Genomic DNA, 17,011 nt, shown 5'->3' on the forward strand with positions numbered 1-17,011 from the left:
TAATATTTCTATGATCGGCCAGGGTAGAACGCTCTTTTCTATGTTGAGTTATTAACTTATTACAGACATGGGCGGCCGTATCACTAACCATCTTTTTTATATCCGCTCTACATTCTCGCGAGAATCTTGCGAGAACGCGAGAAAAGCACGAGAAACGAGAACGTGAAGCCGATACGAATCGGGTTTTTCTCGCGTTCTTGCGAGAATGTGGAGCGGACTTTACAAAAATACTGGCCGTAAAACTCGATGCGCGTTATAAGCGAAAGCGTGATAATAGTTTACGGTACCTGCACGCGCAGCGGGTGCGCGGCGAGCTGCGCGAGCAGCGGGCGCGCGGGCAGCAGCGACGCGGCCGACACGCCCAGCGCGCGCACGCCCGCGCACAGGAACGCCGCCAGGTAGCGGTGCAGCGGGAAGTGGAACGACGCGTGCATCGTCTCCGACTGCACAACGAAACGACAACTTTGACTAATGTTCACCGTACACGATATCTGTGGCGGCAATTAACACGTTCACTGCGGTGTGCGGCCATACTGACCCATGGTGAACTTTCGTGTGTTGCGCAGCGAAAAATAGTGTACTTTCGCCTGGTGCGGAACGTATACCTCGGTGAATAGGAGTGCACGGAAATAACAAATATACCATTATTCTTGTCTTTTACGTCCTAATTCATCAGCGTAATTAAATATTCACGAGACAATATGACCTCACCCGCACTGTTCAGTATTTTTTGCTTTCTAGTGCGGCAAGAGGTCTATATGACCGCATGCTCTTGCACCGCTGAATGTAACAATGTCGAAAAGAAGTAGAGAAAATAAGTTACGATATTTAAAATGAAAAACTGTTTATGGTAGAGACCTTCGTGGCCGAGCTCCGGAGATATTTCCGCCACTCCTGTTTTTTGTTATAACAGTAGTGTATCACTGCTCTGTTTGAAGGACAAATTTTTCAGAGATAACATAGCAGCCTTAGCCGATTGCAGGTAAGACTTTAATCCTAGATTTTAAATAATAGATATATAGACAAATAGACTGTATAATTATTTGCTAGGTTCTTCTATAGCATAAAACAACAAACACGACTAAAACAAAATTACAACATGGATTGTTCTCGTTGCAGAAAGACATAAAAAGCAGGGAGTGTTCAGACTCACATAAGACATTGAGATTAGAACTATCCAGTAAAGAAGCAGCGAAAAAACTACTACAAAGTGTACAAAGTATGCAATTAAAAATGTTTACCATATTTTTATGCGAAGAGTGCAGAATCATCAATCAGGCTACAATGTACCATATCACATTAACATAAATTTTTATATAATTTCATTTTCCATGCTATTTCACATCACTACTATTTTGTACATCTAGGTGCGTCGTGGTGTCAAAATGACCTCTTGTTTTATTTTCTGATTTTTTAGCCAAACTAGCCTTCGGATATAAAAACGCAGCTAACTACATACAGTTCAATTCTATAACCTTGATGTCATGTTGTTAAACACTTAGTGTTGTGTAAAATGGCAATGATGATTAAACCCAGAGTATGTAGTGGACAATTCGACCGCACAACGCACAGGAAAAAAGTTACCTTTGGGTCTATGTAACCTCATAACGTACCAGTTTAAAGTACGCTAAAATGGGGCCCGCAGCGAACGTGTTAAAGGTACAGCAGGCCTGGAAGCACATACAAATTATCTGTTACAATATTTTTTCTTCAGATACTAGCTGTACTGATTAACATTAAAAACAATGTCCTGCATGTGTGTTCTTTACATGTCTAAGATACACACGCGCTCATATGACAAGAGGGAAAGATCGCCAATATATTTACAAAAAATATTTATAAAGTTTTCCGAGAAAATTAAATATTTTCCGCAAATACTTTAAATCAAGTTTAGAATAAGATGATAGGCGCATACGGCGGTTGGCCACGAAAAATGCGGCGAATTGCGATAATCGGTGTAGAGTGCACTTTAAATACAAGTTTAAAATAAGATGTTAGCCGCATACGGCGATTGGTCACGAAACGCGCGATGAGTTGCGATTATCGGTGTATAGTGCGCTACTCACGCGTCGCGGTCGCTCCGGCGCTCGCACCGCGTGCACCCAGGCGCGCAGGAATCGGATGGCGGCGGCCACGAGGCGCGCGGCGAGTCGCTATCGTCGGTGTGTAGTAGTGCAGTACTCACGCGTCGCGGCTTCTCCGGCGCCCGCACGGCGTGCAGCCAGGCGCGCAGGAAGCGGATGGCGGCGGCCACGAGGCGCGCGGCGAGTCGCTATCGTCGGTGTGTAGTAGTGCAGTACTCACGCGTCGCGGCTTCTCCGGCGCCCGCACGGCGTGCAGCCAGGCGCGCAGGAAGCGGATGGCGGCGGCCACGAGGCGCGCGGCGAGTCGCTATCGTCGGTGTGTAGTAGTGCAGTACTCACGCGTCGCGGCTTCTCCGGCGCCCGCACGGCGTGCAGCCAGGCGCGCAGGAAGCGGATGGCGGCGGCCACGAGGCGCGCGGCGAGTCGCTATCGTCGGTGTGTAGTAGTGCAGTACTCACGCGTCGCGGCTTCTCCGGCGCCCGCACGGCGTGCAGCCAGGCGCGCAGGAAGCGGATGGCGGCGGCCACGAGGCGCGCGGCGAGTCGCTATCGTCGGTGTGTAGTAGTGCAGTACTCACGCGTCGCGGCTTCTCCGGCGCCCGCACGGCGTGCAGCCAGGCGCGCAGGAAGCGGATGGCGGCGGCCACGAGGCGCGCGGCGAGTCGCTATCGTCGGTGTGTAGTAGTGCAGTACTCACGCGTCGCGGCTTCTCCGGCGCCCGCACGGCGTGCAGCCAGGCGCGCAGGAAGCGGATGGCGGCGGCCACGAGGCGCGCGGCGAGTCGCTATCGTCGGTGTGTAGTAGTGCAGTACTCACGCGTCGCGGCTTCTCCGGCGCCCGCACGGCGTGCAGCCAGGCGCGCAGGAAGCGGATGGCGGCGGCCACGAGGCGCGCGGCGAGTCGCTATCGTCGGTGTGTAGTAGTGCAGTACTCACGCGTCGCGGCTTCTCCGGCGCCCGCACGGCGTGCAGCCAGGCGCGCAGGAAGCGGATGGCGGCGGCCACGAGGCGCGCGGCGAGTCGCTATCGTCGGTGTGTAGTAGTGCAGTACTCACGCGTCGCGGCTTCTCCGGCGCCCGCACGGCGTGCAGCCAGGCGCGCAGGAAGCGGATGGCGGCGGCCACGAGGCGCGCGGCGAGTCGCTATCGTCGGTGTGTAGTAGTGCAGTACTCACGCGTCGCGGCTTCTCCGGCGCCCGCACGGCGTGCAGCCAGGCGCGCAGGAAGCGGATGGCGGCGGCCACGAGGCGCGCGGCGAGTCGCTATCGTCGGTGTGTAGTAGTGCAGTACTCACGCGTCGCGGCTTCTCCGGCGCCCGCACGGCGTGCAGCCAGGCGCGCAGGAAGCGGATGGCGGCGGCCACGAGGCGCGCGGCGAGCGGCGCGTGCGCCGGCTCGCACAGGTGCGCCAGTACCGACCACATCGGGTACGCCGCCGCCTCCAGCTCGCACGAGAACGCCGCGTAGTACGACGAAGGCTCGAATTCTATGTGACCACCCGTTTCGCGGACGTTTACGTTCATACCTAAAAACAACATAGTTATCGATCAATATTCATTGATAAAAGATCGAACTATAATTTATTTTTCACTTTTTAGTCTGTGAGTAACTCATAAATTGGGGAATCAGTTAATCTAAAAGGATAATGAAAAACTGTTATCAAATATTTACATTGTCATCAGTCGTTGATATGTGCAAAGTTTAATATTTATGAAGCTTCTAGAAACGGGTGAAAATTGAGCTCAAAGATTCCGTTACATACATACATACATAGATACAACCCAAGCTAATAAAAGCGGTGTTAATAATAGTAAACTTTACATTTGGCACGAACATACGGTAAAATTTTAACGTATGATAGTTAAAAACATACATAAATGCATTATATTTCAAAATTAAACCGTGCTAACCTTGCAACATAGACAGGAACTCGAACCACATGTCGACTAGCGCATCATCTTGCAGGAACAGCAAGGCGACGCTCTTATGTGATAGCACGTTGTTGAAGTCAGATACGAGCGGCCAGTAGCAGTGTTCCTTCATGACTCTCTTCGTGCAGTCGATTACGTAGTGACAGTTCTTCGCGGGGTCGTGTAGCGTATTCTGGACTAAAATCTTGCCCATCATGAGGCGCAGAGATAGCACCATGACGTGAAGTAGGTGCAATTGCTGTACACATCGCAGGGCGAGAGCCTCGTTGGAGAAGAGTTGGACGGACATGTGCACCACGCGGTTGGACAGCGTGTCGGGGTCCGCGGAGTTCTCGAGCACGAGCGGGATGCGTGCGTAGTGCATCACGAACGTACGGGTCAGGTGTTCCTACACAGAGAAAAATATAAATGAAAAATGAGTTGAAGTTACTAAGTGGATATTGTCACAGCATATATATAGACTCACGATATATCAATCAAAGAAAACTGTTTTAAAACTGGATATATTACGGAAGATATCACAATCAACATTTCACAGCAATTACCTTGTAGTCCTGGTCGGGTAACATGTTGAGCAAGAAACAGACTACGTTTTGTGGGAACTCATATTTGAACGTCCAGAAAATGAACTCGTCAAGTAGTGTGTTGTGTTGCAAGCGCGGAGCTAAGGCCGGTAAGTGACGATATCTGAAAATGGGTTTACATTTTAGTGATTCAATCGCAAATATACGGTGCACATGGGTTCTTTTGGCAGTTCATCATACATAACTATGTGTACCATGTAGTGTTTTTTTTCTTTAAGAAATAGTAAGCGAGACTATTGTTCAAAACTAGTTTCTAAAAATCTACAGTTCATTGCAGACGTTTATAAATTTATTAAAAATATTTGAAAATATATAGAAATTATAAACCCCAATCATTGGTAAACGAAACATTAGATAGATTCATTATTTATAATTGACATAACACTGCCCTCTTATTATAAAATAGAAATTATATGTGTGATTCAATCGTTAAAGATTGCTACCATCCTTGACGGACAGAGTGTGGCATTGTTATGGATAAGACAATATACTCACTCGTCAGGCGGTTCCGGCGCGGGGAAGGACTCGATCGCCTTCTCGTACATCTTGTTGGATTCGCCCATGTAGTGGCCGTACTCTGTGTCAGGGAAGGGTGGCTCCACCAAATTACGATACATCTGTAAACAAATTTTATACTGCTAATATATCGTAAATTACAATAAGCACGTAAACTGACTAAATTGGTAATGTAATGATGCTCACTAGAAAAAAACATTTTTTTAATGTTTAAATTATACGATAATGCTGAAGAAATCATTTATTTTATCAAATTCAATTTACAAACATTTCCAACAAAGAAAATGTAAATATCCCACCTGAGGGTTGATGAGCGCCTTGGTCATGGCGGAGCGCATGAGGTCGCCCATGTTGTTGAACTCCATCAGCATCTGCACGTAGCCCTCGCACTCCTGCACCGCGATGCGGTACCCGTCCGAGTTAGGGGTGCCACAACTGGGAAATACAAAAAGTAAATTAGCTGTGTTTTCAAACACGGTTTAAAACTTATGATTTTAAACGCAGTTAAGTTTAGATTTTATTGTCAATCCTTGTTTATTGGCTGGGCACGGATCTCATCGCAAAATAAAAAGGCTTGACTTTACTAGACTAGACTTTACTTACTACTAACGTGATATTTTTTTATTTTTAGAGGAAATTAACGAGCTGGTTTATTTCAATTTATTAGGACAAAATACGAAAATACGAAGGTTAACGTAAAAAAAATGCAAGAGACTCACTAGCCTTACAGACTCGAAAAAATAAATAAACATCAAGTTACCCGTTCTCCCTAAAGTGCTGCAACAGGCGGAGGATGAGGCGCGGCATCATGGCCTCCGCCACGCACATCAGCTCGGCGGGCGCGGTGCCCGGCCGCGGACACTTGTTGCCGTGGTTGCTGCAGAACCTGCGACACACGGACAAACATACACATTATCATTGTTATCACTTCAATTAACATGTCAATTCGCAAGTTAGATATTTATCCTGCTAGAAATCTAAATCTGCCTGGCAAATCATAATGGTCGTAAGAATTGAAGAATGCCATGATGATAGGACATAAGTAATAACAATAAACGATTTGATAAACGGGGTTGTAATATTGTGGTGAATTAATTATAAATTATCGCAGTTATGTTTTGCTGCAAAAAAAGAAATAAGAAAAGTAAAAAAAAAACTGCTATAAACACGTATTCTAATAAACAAATGAACAAAGAGATAGGGACTGTTAATAAATTTATGGGCCGACCCCTTTAGAAATCTGATTCTTTTATAACTTAAGTTATTATCATCATTAACAAGATGCATCCGCTATAACCCCGTGATATCCATTATCCATTGTCGTTATAACATTATAATATTATGATATTAATTAAGTGAATACGCACGTGTATTATAAATATCTCAATTAAGAACTCTATTTCCTCTTTGATAATTTAAACGTAAGAAATCACAAACTATGCGGGTCAATGAACACATGTCATCTGATAGATCGTTAATCAAACAGATGTCTGTAAATCAAACATTGCTTAAAATTTCGGTACATTTCCTTTTTCTATGACTAATGAATACAAAGTATAAAATATGAGACAAAACTGGACTAGTTTTCTACTTCCACACAATGATCGCCTAAATCCCCTCATTAGCTTGTCTCATCTCGCACGAGCTGCGATGGCTAGGCGGTGACGTCACGCGGCCGCGAGATGCCAAGGTCAAGTCAAGTTCAAGACGAGCCAAGGGACGCGGAGGCAGGAATCCATCCTCTCTCTCTATACGGTAGGTACTAATGATGTTAGCTGTCACTGTCTGGCGGACGATTAAATCTTTGATCTAACTTTGTCAGTTAACAGGAACATTAATATCTCATAATTGTTTATTGTTTTTTTTAATTAAAACCTATTATTTTGCACGATATCATTGTAAACAATAAGAACTTAATACATTCGATGTTTTTTGGAATGAGGAATATTCACCAATAGGTACCTAGTTAAGTAAGTAATATACCTATGTTAGTGAATATTTATCACATTAATTTACAATCTATCCCTGTATCATATTTTTATAAAAAGTTCAGGTTTTGATACGGAAATAATAACCAATAAAAAACTTAACGAGACATACGAGTACATGTTCTGGCCTAACATCAGTCAAATAGAATATATTACGAATAAATATACATTACAGTAATCTGACCAATCCTACTCAATCTAATTAGCGCGTAGTACAAACTGATTTTATGCTTTAGGATTTCGTAAACTAAAACCTTATAAAGTAAACTACCCTTATTACTAAAATGATTATTCGGCCTTTACATTTTGACAAAAAGGCTCACACAACTCATTTTTCAATTCTAAATTAAGATTATCTATTTGTACGCCTAGCAACATCCTAATGGCCTTAACATTTGATTTCAATGTGACGGTCGAATTATTCTCGCGAAAACGTTCAAGGTCGGGACCTCGTCTCCGAGGTCGCCGGACCAAGTTCAAAGACGGACAGCTAACGGACACGCATTGTTTTGGTTGACACACGATAACAATAGGTTTACGACTGTTATGTAATTTGTTTAGGCTGAGCCTACGCGGCTCGCGGCAGCTGACTTCAGCTCTGGCTTATAGTTTTATAAAACGCTTTTCGTTTAAAGTTCGTTAAGGTCTAACGTTTCTTCAACAAAACCCCGTAATATAAACATGACATGAATATTGGCGACAGTTCATACACAAATTTAAATTATCAGGTTTCATGTACAGCAACTAATCAGGGAGGCTCAGTTGCTCAAATCGTCGCACCAGTACTATCAACCCCATCAAACTCTACCCTTGTACAACAACCAATATACGTCACCATACGACGCGTGGGTTGTAATGACGCAGGCCGTAACCGCGAGCTCTTTACTTGGCCTTTTGTTCTACGCTTAGATATATAAGTTGGTTTAGTATTTATCATCCTAGGACACACATAACAATGGCATATTAGTTCTGATAGAACAAACGTTTTGATTAATTACAAACATTTGTGACTGTTTACATCTTTTGTTGCCATAACGGTGAAGGAAAACATCGTGAGAAAACTAACTCGCCTAAGAGATTTTTAAAATACGAGTAAATCGTGAAGTGCATGAACTCTACCAATTCGCACTTGACTGGCACGGTGACGACCTAGACCTCAGATTTGTGCTCAACAATAATAGTTTGATGACTGATGGTGTCGGTCGTATTGGATAAATGACAATTTGCTGAAAACAGACTTGTACTTGAACGTGTAATAAATACTCTTTTTCGAGTTTTAACACGCTTTTCATTTGTCATTAAAAATATTTTCTTAGTTTTTAGTTCCATTTGCAACAAAAGCGTGTTTTTTTTAGTTTTTTTTAACTATTTTTTTTTGTATTCTATATAACACATGGTCGACATTAGAATTAAATGTATCAGGCGTTACTTTGCGGTAATCCATGCTATTAAGTTAAGATTAAAACTACTTCGCAACAATCCGCTACAAATATGTATGATGGTATATATTTTAAACCATGCAGTATGTACCAAACCATGTGGTGGTGTATATTTTTAATTTTTGCATCTGCACGCATCCTTTGAGGGAGGGAGGGTGGTACATCTGCATGGTTTAAAATATATACCATCATACATATTTGTAGTGGATTGTTGCGAAGTCCTTTTAATCTTAACTTAATGACATTAGAATTACCTTAACTGCTCTTGAGATAAACAAAGATAGTTGCGACACGTATCAGTAACCTGCTACCAGCTAGTACAGAAATCTAGTTTAAAATTGCATGTGATTTTGATATTTACAAAATCCCAGACAATGCGAACCGTGCAGAATTGTGACGAGTCATGAAATCCCGAAGTTTATCACAAAGACAAGTTAGTATTTACGTTTAAGGGTAATAAAATAATGTGCCAGGTGAGTCACAAAGGCAAGGCATAGTTATTGCACGTCGTCAGAATGTTTTGATCAATATCTCGTATGGTTAAAACATTAATGTGATTCATTCTGACCACAATCTGCACAATCCTTAGAATTACAATAAAACGTCGCTTATCCACTAAGACTGCTTGTTTTATATATCCTGACGGTAGCATAATAACAATAATATTATTCGCAGAATAATCCTAATTAAAATATTTTATTCTTAGCGACCACGAGTAAAAGCTGCAGTTGAATCAAGCCGAAGACGTTCAACTCAAGATTGTAATACATTATTTAAACAACAGACATTAGGTCCGAGTTTAAGCTTTTAACATCGATGATATCTAAGCCATTTTGTAGTAGAGTCGTGCAAGATTGCCACTTGCCAACGATCACATTTACTTTCACGAGAAAGTAACTATTCTCAATTTTCCTATTTTAGACAAATTTAAAGGTTTATTCGTGATTGAACAGATGTGATTATTCCTATACTTCATTACCAGTATCCTGATACTCACAAAGCGTTTTGGAAAGTACTGAGTTTTCGTAGGTATATTTGGTAGGCACCCGCCAAGGAGTATGTCACTGTAATTCCGGGACCAGAATAGGGCTACGGTTTCCCCTGCCTGTCGTAAGAGGCGTCTAAAAGGGGGCTTCCGGGGTTGCGGGTGGCAAGAGTGGGAGCTCGGAACGCCCGGCCAGCGACCCCGGGAAGGACGGCGGTATGTGTGGTCACATACCAACGTGTACATCAGACGATATGGCGAGCGTCATGCTCACCTGGGCGGAGCCCGACGGGGCAGCGCGCCGTCTCCGGTTGCGTTCCTTTGGAGATCCCGGAGTCCTTTACGCAGAGCCGAGGACGGCCATCGGGGGGGTTTTAGTGCGATAAGATTCCCACATAACTCTGTGTCGGTCCCACGGCACCTTGTGAAGGTTCCTTCTCGAAAAGAAAGGCACACGCCAAAGGGTAAGTGGTTCAAATGGGATCTCTATATGACTTTAAAATATTAGATACTCATACGACAAGATTAACATCTGACACTAAATTTATAATAATACAAACAGCCGATTTACCAGCAAAGCCATACAATAAATTGTTGCCCTGACAGTGAATCGCCCCAAATAGCCGGAGCGTAGGCTCACCTTCCTGCTCGACTGTGTCAGCGCGTGACGTCACGCTCGCCCCCGTTACATACGCTAGCTCACGAGCTCGCGATTTTATCGCCTCGAAACCACCATAAATGTCTATATCGACCTCCGCTCGCCAAGAGGTGGAAAATATCTTGACGCGGAAACGTATTATTGTTGCTTTGATCAAAAAAAATTAAACCTGTTATGATTCAGTTTCGATACTTTAACCACGGTTGTCATCATTGTCATGCGATCGTTAAGATGAATATCTTAAATCTTGAATTACATATACCATATTATGCGCAGTTAGCTATTGTCGGTGGCTGTAGGCGAAGGGCGAACACGCAACATGTGTTTATGACCTTGGCACATTGAACAAAGAAACAAGCACGCACTGACATGTTGGTAACCAATCATCAAACAATGTTTCATATATGCCGCCAAACATTGTAACCTCTCAACTTAACCAACACAACGGTCAACTTACCCATCCTCCTTCATGACGGAGTTGTCCCCGCAGTCGCAAGCGCCGCCCGCCTGCGACAGGAACATGTTGAAGTCGTGCGTGGAGTGGTCGCCGCGGTAGAAGCACTCGCGGCAGATGGACATGCACGGCGATATGCCGCACGTGCGACATCGGTACGCGACCACCCGCGGGATCCACACCAGCCCACATTTGTCGTGCTTGTCGTAGCTCCGTACTGTAACATCGAAAGAAACTATATTAATGTAAAATTTCCAAAATCCCTATTTAATGTACTGCAAGGACTAATAGGCACTTAGATGAAAGAATCATTTATTGAAAAAGTCTAATATAAGAATAGAAGAAAACGTCTCCGTTACGCAACGATCCGCCACCATCTTTTGCGAGGGGGTATATTACTAAGCCGTGCACTCCAACATAATATGTTCCATGTTATCTAGAAATTATTTCATTAATTTGGGATTTGGATTGTTGCAAAGTAGCTATGTCCTAATCAAATCAAATCAAATCAATTTTTTTTATTCAAAATAGGTTCTTTACAGAGCACTTTTTGAATGTCAATACAACTACCACCACTTCACAAGGTGTTTCGTTATGGAGAAGAAGCGGCGAAAGAAACTCCATAACACACATCTTTAAAAAAAAATGTTTTTGACCATGTCAACTTAACGTAATGATACATGTGGAGCTGGAGCTAATTCAGACCACACCGTTTTGTCAGTCAAATAATCAGTCAGATTAGTATGGCAATGTATGGAAAAATATGTATTTTCTTCAAAATTTTCCTTTAATTTGTTACATAACATTACTTCCCAGAATTTGATCCTTATAAGCGACACTATCAGGTGGTGGAATAATATAGAGGGTGTATTTTTTTTTCAAAATGAACGCGTTCGATTCCCGGCCAAGGAAAAAGATATTTTAAAAAACGAATGACGCAGTTTTGGTTTTTATCAAAATCGGCCTCGTAACTCCTTTCAGCATTTTTCGCTAATCCTTATAGTTTCGGATTTAGCCCTGAAGGCCTGTTTGAAAAATTCACCCTGTATATTAACCTTATTGCTCTTTTTTGAATAGACTTTACAGAATGTATTTCTGCAAAATAAGATTTGATCCTATTAACTATCTGTAATGCATGGCGTGGGTCATCCACATATTCATCAAAATGTTCCTATCTATGCAATCATCCCATCGTATGTTTGCCCTACAGCAATGAATGATTTCGTGTCGGCAAGATAATAATACGATAAATCGTTCGAGTCGGTAGTCGCACACACTAAATCGTGGCCGAAACTGCGCAGTCATCGAACATAATTAAATGGTCTTCTCATTATATTCCGACACTGAGATAGTTCATTTCGGTTCGTTTGATAGTTCATTTTATAATTCTACTTGCTCTAGCGTCACGTCAAGGGTGTTGTAATGCGTTCCAACTTGACCTCTGGGGGTATCGACATATCGGCAACCTCAGATAGGACTCCAATCGTATTTGGCATCGATACCAAATGTCCATGGACGGTAGTGACCACATGATCAACTTCATGCCCACTAACAAGGAAAACCACATCAAAATGAAATTAATTAGAATAAGATTATTATTTATGCAAACACGTTGTTTGATCAAGTGGAATAATGCCATCCGAGGTTTCAATATGTTAGATACAGGTAGACATGTAAATCTGGTGAATACTAAGTTTATTGACCCCAAACCTACTTTTGTTATTCTGACAAACTAGTTTGAAGTAGCCTGACATCCGAATGCAAACACTCATAAATAAATATCGACTAAGAACTAATCATTACTACCAATAAATTTATAAAATTGTGGCGCTCGAAGAAAATTATGTTATGGTAATGAAGCCAAAAACGGTTTTTGAATTTCTCGATATCTGATTGGTTTCATATTTGAGTTCTAGTTCAAATAGGTATTTACTACGGAGCAAGGTTATGATAACCTAACATATGTAATGATGTAATTATTTTAATTACCTAAGTTGTAAATAAATTCAAAGGAAGTGCAATGTATTCATTTCGTTTAGGCCTACGGGGACAGCCTTGTTCGCGGGGAAAACTGTCAGCAGATATCTGTTATCTTCATCTACTACCGGTTCTGAGTACGACCTACAAATTGAGATACCAATCATTTCTGAACCATCAACTTTACAAGCAACTTGAATGTTGGTTACTGTTCAAGTACTATACATCAATAAAGATCCAACATAATTGAAACGTGACTCGATACACCGCTTCAGCTCGTTAGCTTTATATTACTTAATTGGGTGTATTTACTAGCTAGTCTAGGAGACGTCTGACTGACTGGCGACCAGCGACACACGTCTGAACATATTTATACTATATTTAACGCTATAATTCGAAGTTTTCTGAGTACATCTTTTCTGTTTTATAACAGCTATGTTAAGCGCTCTTGTGTTCTGGTTTGAAGGCTATTTACCACATTCTTAAATCAGAACAGAAGGATTTATAAGAAGAATACGAACAATCCTTAAGGGAATTACGCATTTGTGGCCAACCTCGTTAATCATTTTGTGGTTGATCAAAGATTTCTACAGGCGGCAGTGACATCCGATGAGCTACACACTGATTTCCTTAACACAATCACATAAAATAGCAGAAAAATGCTATTTCTTAAAATGAACTAACTATTGTTTGATAACGTATAATTGAAGGAAATGTCACGGACAAAGAGATCGATGACCATACATAACTTTCTATTTGATCAAAACCATGATAAACTGTCACTTTTGACAAACGTTCACGTTCACGTTGTACGCTTGGAAGCGTTTGCCACTCCGCTATATCGCCAGCTCAATGCTCAATGCGCCAAGTGACCAAGCATCGTGAGCGCTGGTCATCATAAATCACGAGTTGTTTGAGTCAGTCATTCTAATTAACTTTATCTATTCCACAGTAACATTAACTCGACTTTAACTTCCTTGTTGCTCTTTGTTGAATTCTTCAATTGCATTATATTTACTTAGTTTATTTTGAATTTGTTATTTTAAATTATTTAGTAATACACTCAAAATACTTCATTTTCTATTGTTTATTCTTAAAATATTGTAACACATTTATGTATTCTACTTGTATTACTCAATTATAAAATTAAAAAATGACATCTCTGTCGGTAACTATCTGATGATAAAACCCTTCCATGAACTTCAGCTACTATCTGGAACTAGAACCGGAGTCGTACTTGAACTTCGTGTCTAATGATGATTGATGTTGACTAACTTCTGACATCTCATGCTAGTAAGGTGCTTTCCGCGCACGTGAAACCAGAGCACAGCAAAGTTAAAATGCCGCTTTACGTAAACTGTGTTATTAATATTCTTTCCTTAAAAATGTTGCGTACCAAACATTGAAATTACACAATTTCTAGTATGAAGTAATTGTCTAATATTGGACGTTTGTAGGCAAAACATTGGATATATCGATTATTAATTATTATTCGAATCACGTGCAGCTCTAGAATTTCAAAGAAAAAAAAACAATTTTATTTTTTGGCGTACAACGTACTTAATGATTTAACTAGTGGCGTGATATAAAGCGGTTATAAATTACAAACAACTTTCGTACCTGTCTAATATTAGGCGCGTTTTTGGCTCAATTTCAAAAGACTACATTCCCTCATTACTCATTATGGCCTTGCGTTATTTACAAATTTTATAATAACGTCAAGGGTAATTAGATCAGGATGATAGATGAAGAAAGTAGCCATATAAAATGTTATTAGAATAGAAAAGGTGCCGTAGTCCAAAGAAATAATGTATGTAAGGTATGACTGTCACTAAATAAAAGATAAGATATATTTTTTTAATAAATGAATACGTGGGTTTTACCGTGTGCAGAATGTTTCGCCATAGTTCACAAAGCCTTTCAGTATACATTGCCTAACTGGATATCTTCAAGACTACGATAAGCTATCATTAAAGAAATGACACATGATGCGTTCACATAACGTAACATTATCCTTATGGGTTTAAAGTTGTATATGGCATATAATTATATTCCCATTAAAGCAACAGACTGTTCCTAAGGTTGCCATGATACTTGATTACTTCAAACGGGAAACATATTAATGTGAACCTTTTCCTCCATAATTTTGTGTAATATAATACGCAGGTACTGTAACTTAAGTCAGACCTTTTAACTAAAGCTATATAAAACCAAGATTACTTTTTTGCTTTGTCAAATTTGAAAAGCATGTTCTTTCTTCAATCTATAGGTTTACACAATAATTGCAGAACAATTAAGAGTTTCTGCGATCCAGGAAATAAAAACCAATCCGGAGCCAATTAATCAAATCAATAAGGCAATTAACGCTGAGTTGCAAAGTTAGTGATGATTTATGTCTAGGGCTGGCACTAACAGCTGTTTAATTGAAATAGTTAAAAAAGTTTTATTATAAATTGTTAGAGATATTTTAGCTAAAGCTTTGAGGTATTTTGAAGATGATGTGACGATGCATTTGACCTAATTCTGAGCATCGCATTCTGTAATCGCAGAAAAATGTGGGACGCTTGCCTTTCATTTCTGATTGCGGTGATTTTAATGACTTTCCATTTAAATAGGTATGCTTAATTCGGGATATGACTGTTTTTATATACCGTATAATATGATAGAACACAAAAACTTCAGTGCAGCAACCCTAGCAAGTGTCGCGTGCGCACGGGCTCCGACGGGGCCGTAGCGCTCAGCGCTGTGGTTATTGCCCCTCGATACATTTTTATGCAATAACAAGAGCTCTGTCATTTGCACTTTCCTTTACTTCGTGCACACGAGTCACTTGGCTGCTGTGATAACCACAGTTATGGGAATTAGATACTTTAAACTTGTAGATGGTATCTAATGATTCGTCCTGTTAGTGCTCTAGATACTATTATATAAATTGGGCATTGTCACACTTGTTTAAATTTATATGTTCAATCAAATACGATTGACATCACACCTTAAACTCCAAATCATAAGTAAATTACAATTAATTAATTAACAAATACACAGTACATAATTTATTATTATATTATAAGCGTTTCATCCATAGCAATGCTGTCGGCATAGGTATCGGGTAGGTAATCGCAGTCTCCGCCGAGTAAACTACTATCATGAGTACTATGCGTAATATGCTAATAACATACCAGAGTGCTCGTTAATTAAGTAGCTAAAAAGTACTATCGCAATATCAATCTATATTCACTTCAATCCCGCGAGTAAACCAGTCTTTTATGGGAGAGATGTTAAAAAGGAGTATTGCATCGCTTAACCCATACTCATCACAATAATCGCCCGCGATAAAGACTGAGCCAATTACTCAAGCGGGCAAAAAGAGGGCTGTTTATTCTCGGAACTAGTTCCCTAAGTCCGTGGGGGAGAGGGCACGTGTCTGCGGATCAGCTGTTGGAGGGGTCGACGGCCGGCCGGCCGGTGAAGCGCCGCGGTCGAAACGCGCCGGAGTCAACGCACTTGTTAAGGAGATGGAGCAGACTTCACGCGAACTGGTTGTCATTCATGATGGTAAGAAACGCTTCGCGGGTGGCTGATGATTAATTTCATTGGGTTTCATATTTTTATGCCGTGCAAAATAAGACGTGCTGGTGATGGTTTCAATTGATCATGGTGTCTGCAGGTGGCGTTAATTACGACAGCTGACATGATGGATGTGGAAGCACATAAAGATTAATTGATTATTTAATACGAAAGTATATATGCAAGGGGTTGGTCTAATTACACTGAACCATTATTTACTTGCATTTGTGACTTTTGTATACTCTTTGATATTAAACTAGTCATACATCTGATTATGGTATAAGAATCAAGTTCATTGACATAGATGTACCTCCTTTATATGTAAGCGATAGCAGATTAATATTGTCCATAGCTAGTGTAGAACAGACTAATGCCCGTTATTAATAAACAATCTATCAAATGTTCTGCCTACCAAAGATGCAAAATATTACATTGATTTATTACTAAAATCGGGCGTTAATACAACTATAGGACCAATAAATTGGACACAAATGGGAGACTAATCGAGTGTGGTTATAAAATTGAAATCTGCGCAGTTTAATTACGACAATATAAAACATACCTATATGTAGAATATAAAATATGAATATGTTCCAAAATAATATGTAGAAACGATATGTAGCATATTTATATGAAGAAAGTAAATTGAATATATGAATATGATCCGAAACAATACGCCTTCGAGAAATACGGTCAAGTGAATTCTTGCTTCTAACTAGCACAGCGTGATGGACTATGGCCTAATGCTTCTCATTCTGAGAGGAGACTCGTGCCCGGCAGTGGGACAATAATGGTATTCTAGCTTGAAGTTTTCCTTAGTTGAGCAGGCAGA

General features: G+C 41.1%; 1 protein-coding gene across 3 annotated transcripts in view; it reads right to left on the reverse strand.

Moving 5' to 3' along the window:
- Ubr3 (Ubr3 ubiquitin ligase) overlaps window positions 1-17,011 on the reverse strand; it is a 63,920-nt gene that overhangs the window by 36,543 nt on the left and 10,366 nt on the right. For 2 of the 3 annotated variants that reach the window (XM_073092768.1, XM_073092766.1), the window contains exons 2-10: window positions 10,639-10,852; window positions 5,872-5,997; window positions 5,411-5,546; window positions 5,091-5,212; window positions 4,557-4,698; window positions 3,991-4,399; window positions 3,376-3,605; window positions 1,614-1,670; window positions 288-443 (exon numbers count right to left, since the gene is read on the reverse strand). In XM_073092768.1, coding sequence (XP_072948869.1) covers window positions 288-443; window positions 1,614-1,670; window positions 3,376-3,605; window positions 3,991-4,399; window positions 4,557-4,698; window positions 5,091-5,212; window positions 5,411-5,546; window positions 5,872-5,997; window positions 10,639-10,852 — 1,592 coding nt within the window. The remainder of the gene's footprint in view (window positions 1-287; window positions 444-1,613; window positions 1,671-3,375; window positions 3,606-3,990; window positions 4,400-4,556; window positions 4,699-5,090; window positions 5,213-5,410; window positions 5,547-5,871; window positions 5,998-10,638; window positions 10,853-17,011) is intronic. The other variant, XM_073092767.1, reaches the window with a different exon arrangement.

The sequence above is a fragment of the Epargyreus clarus genome, unplaced genomic scaffold (assembly GCF_041222505.1).
Source record: "Epargyreus clarus isolate Ecla_fem2 unplaced genomic scaffold, WU_Ecla_fem_2.2 ptg000004l, whole genome shotgun sequence".
NCBI classification, from domain to species: domain Eukaryota; kingdom Metazoa; phylum Arthropoda; class Insecta; order Lepidoptera; family Hesperiidae; genus Epargyreus; species Epargyreus clarus.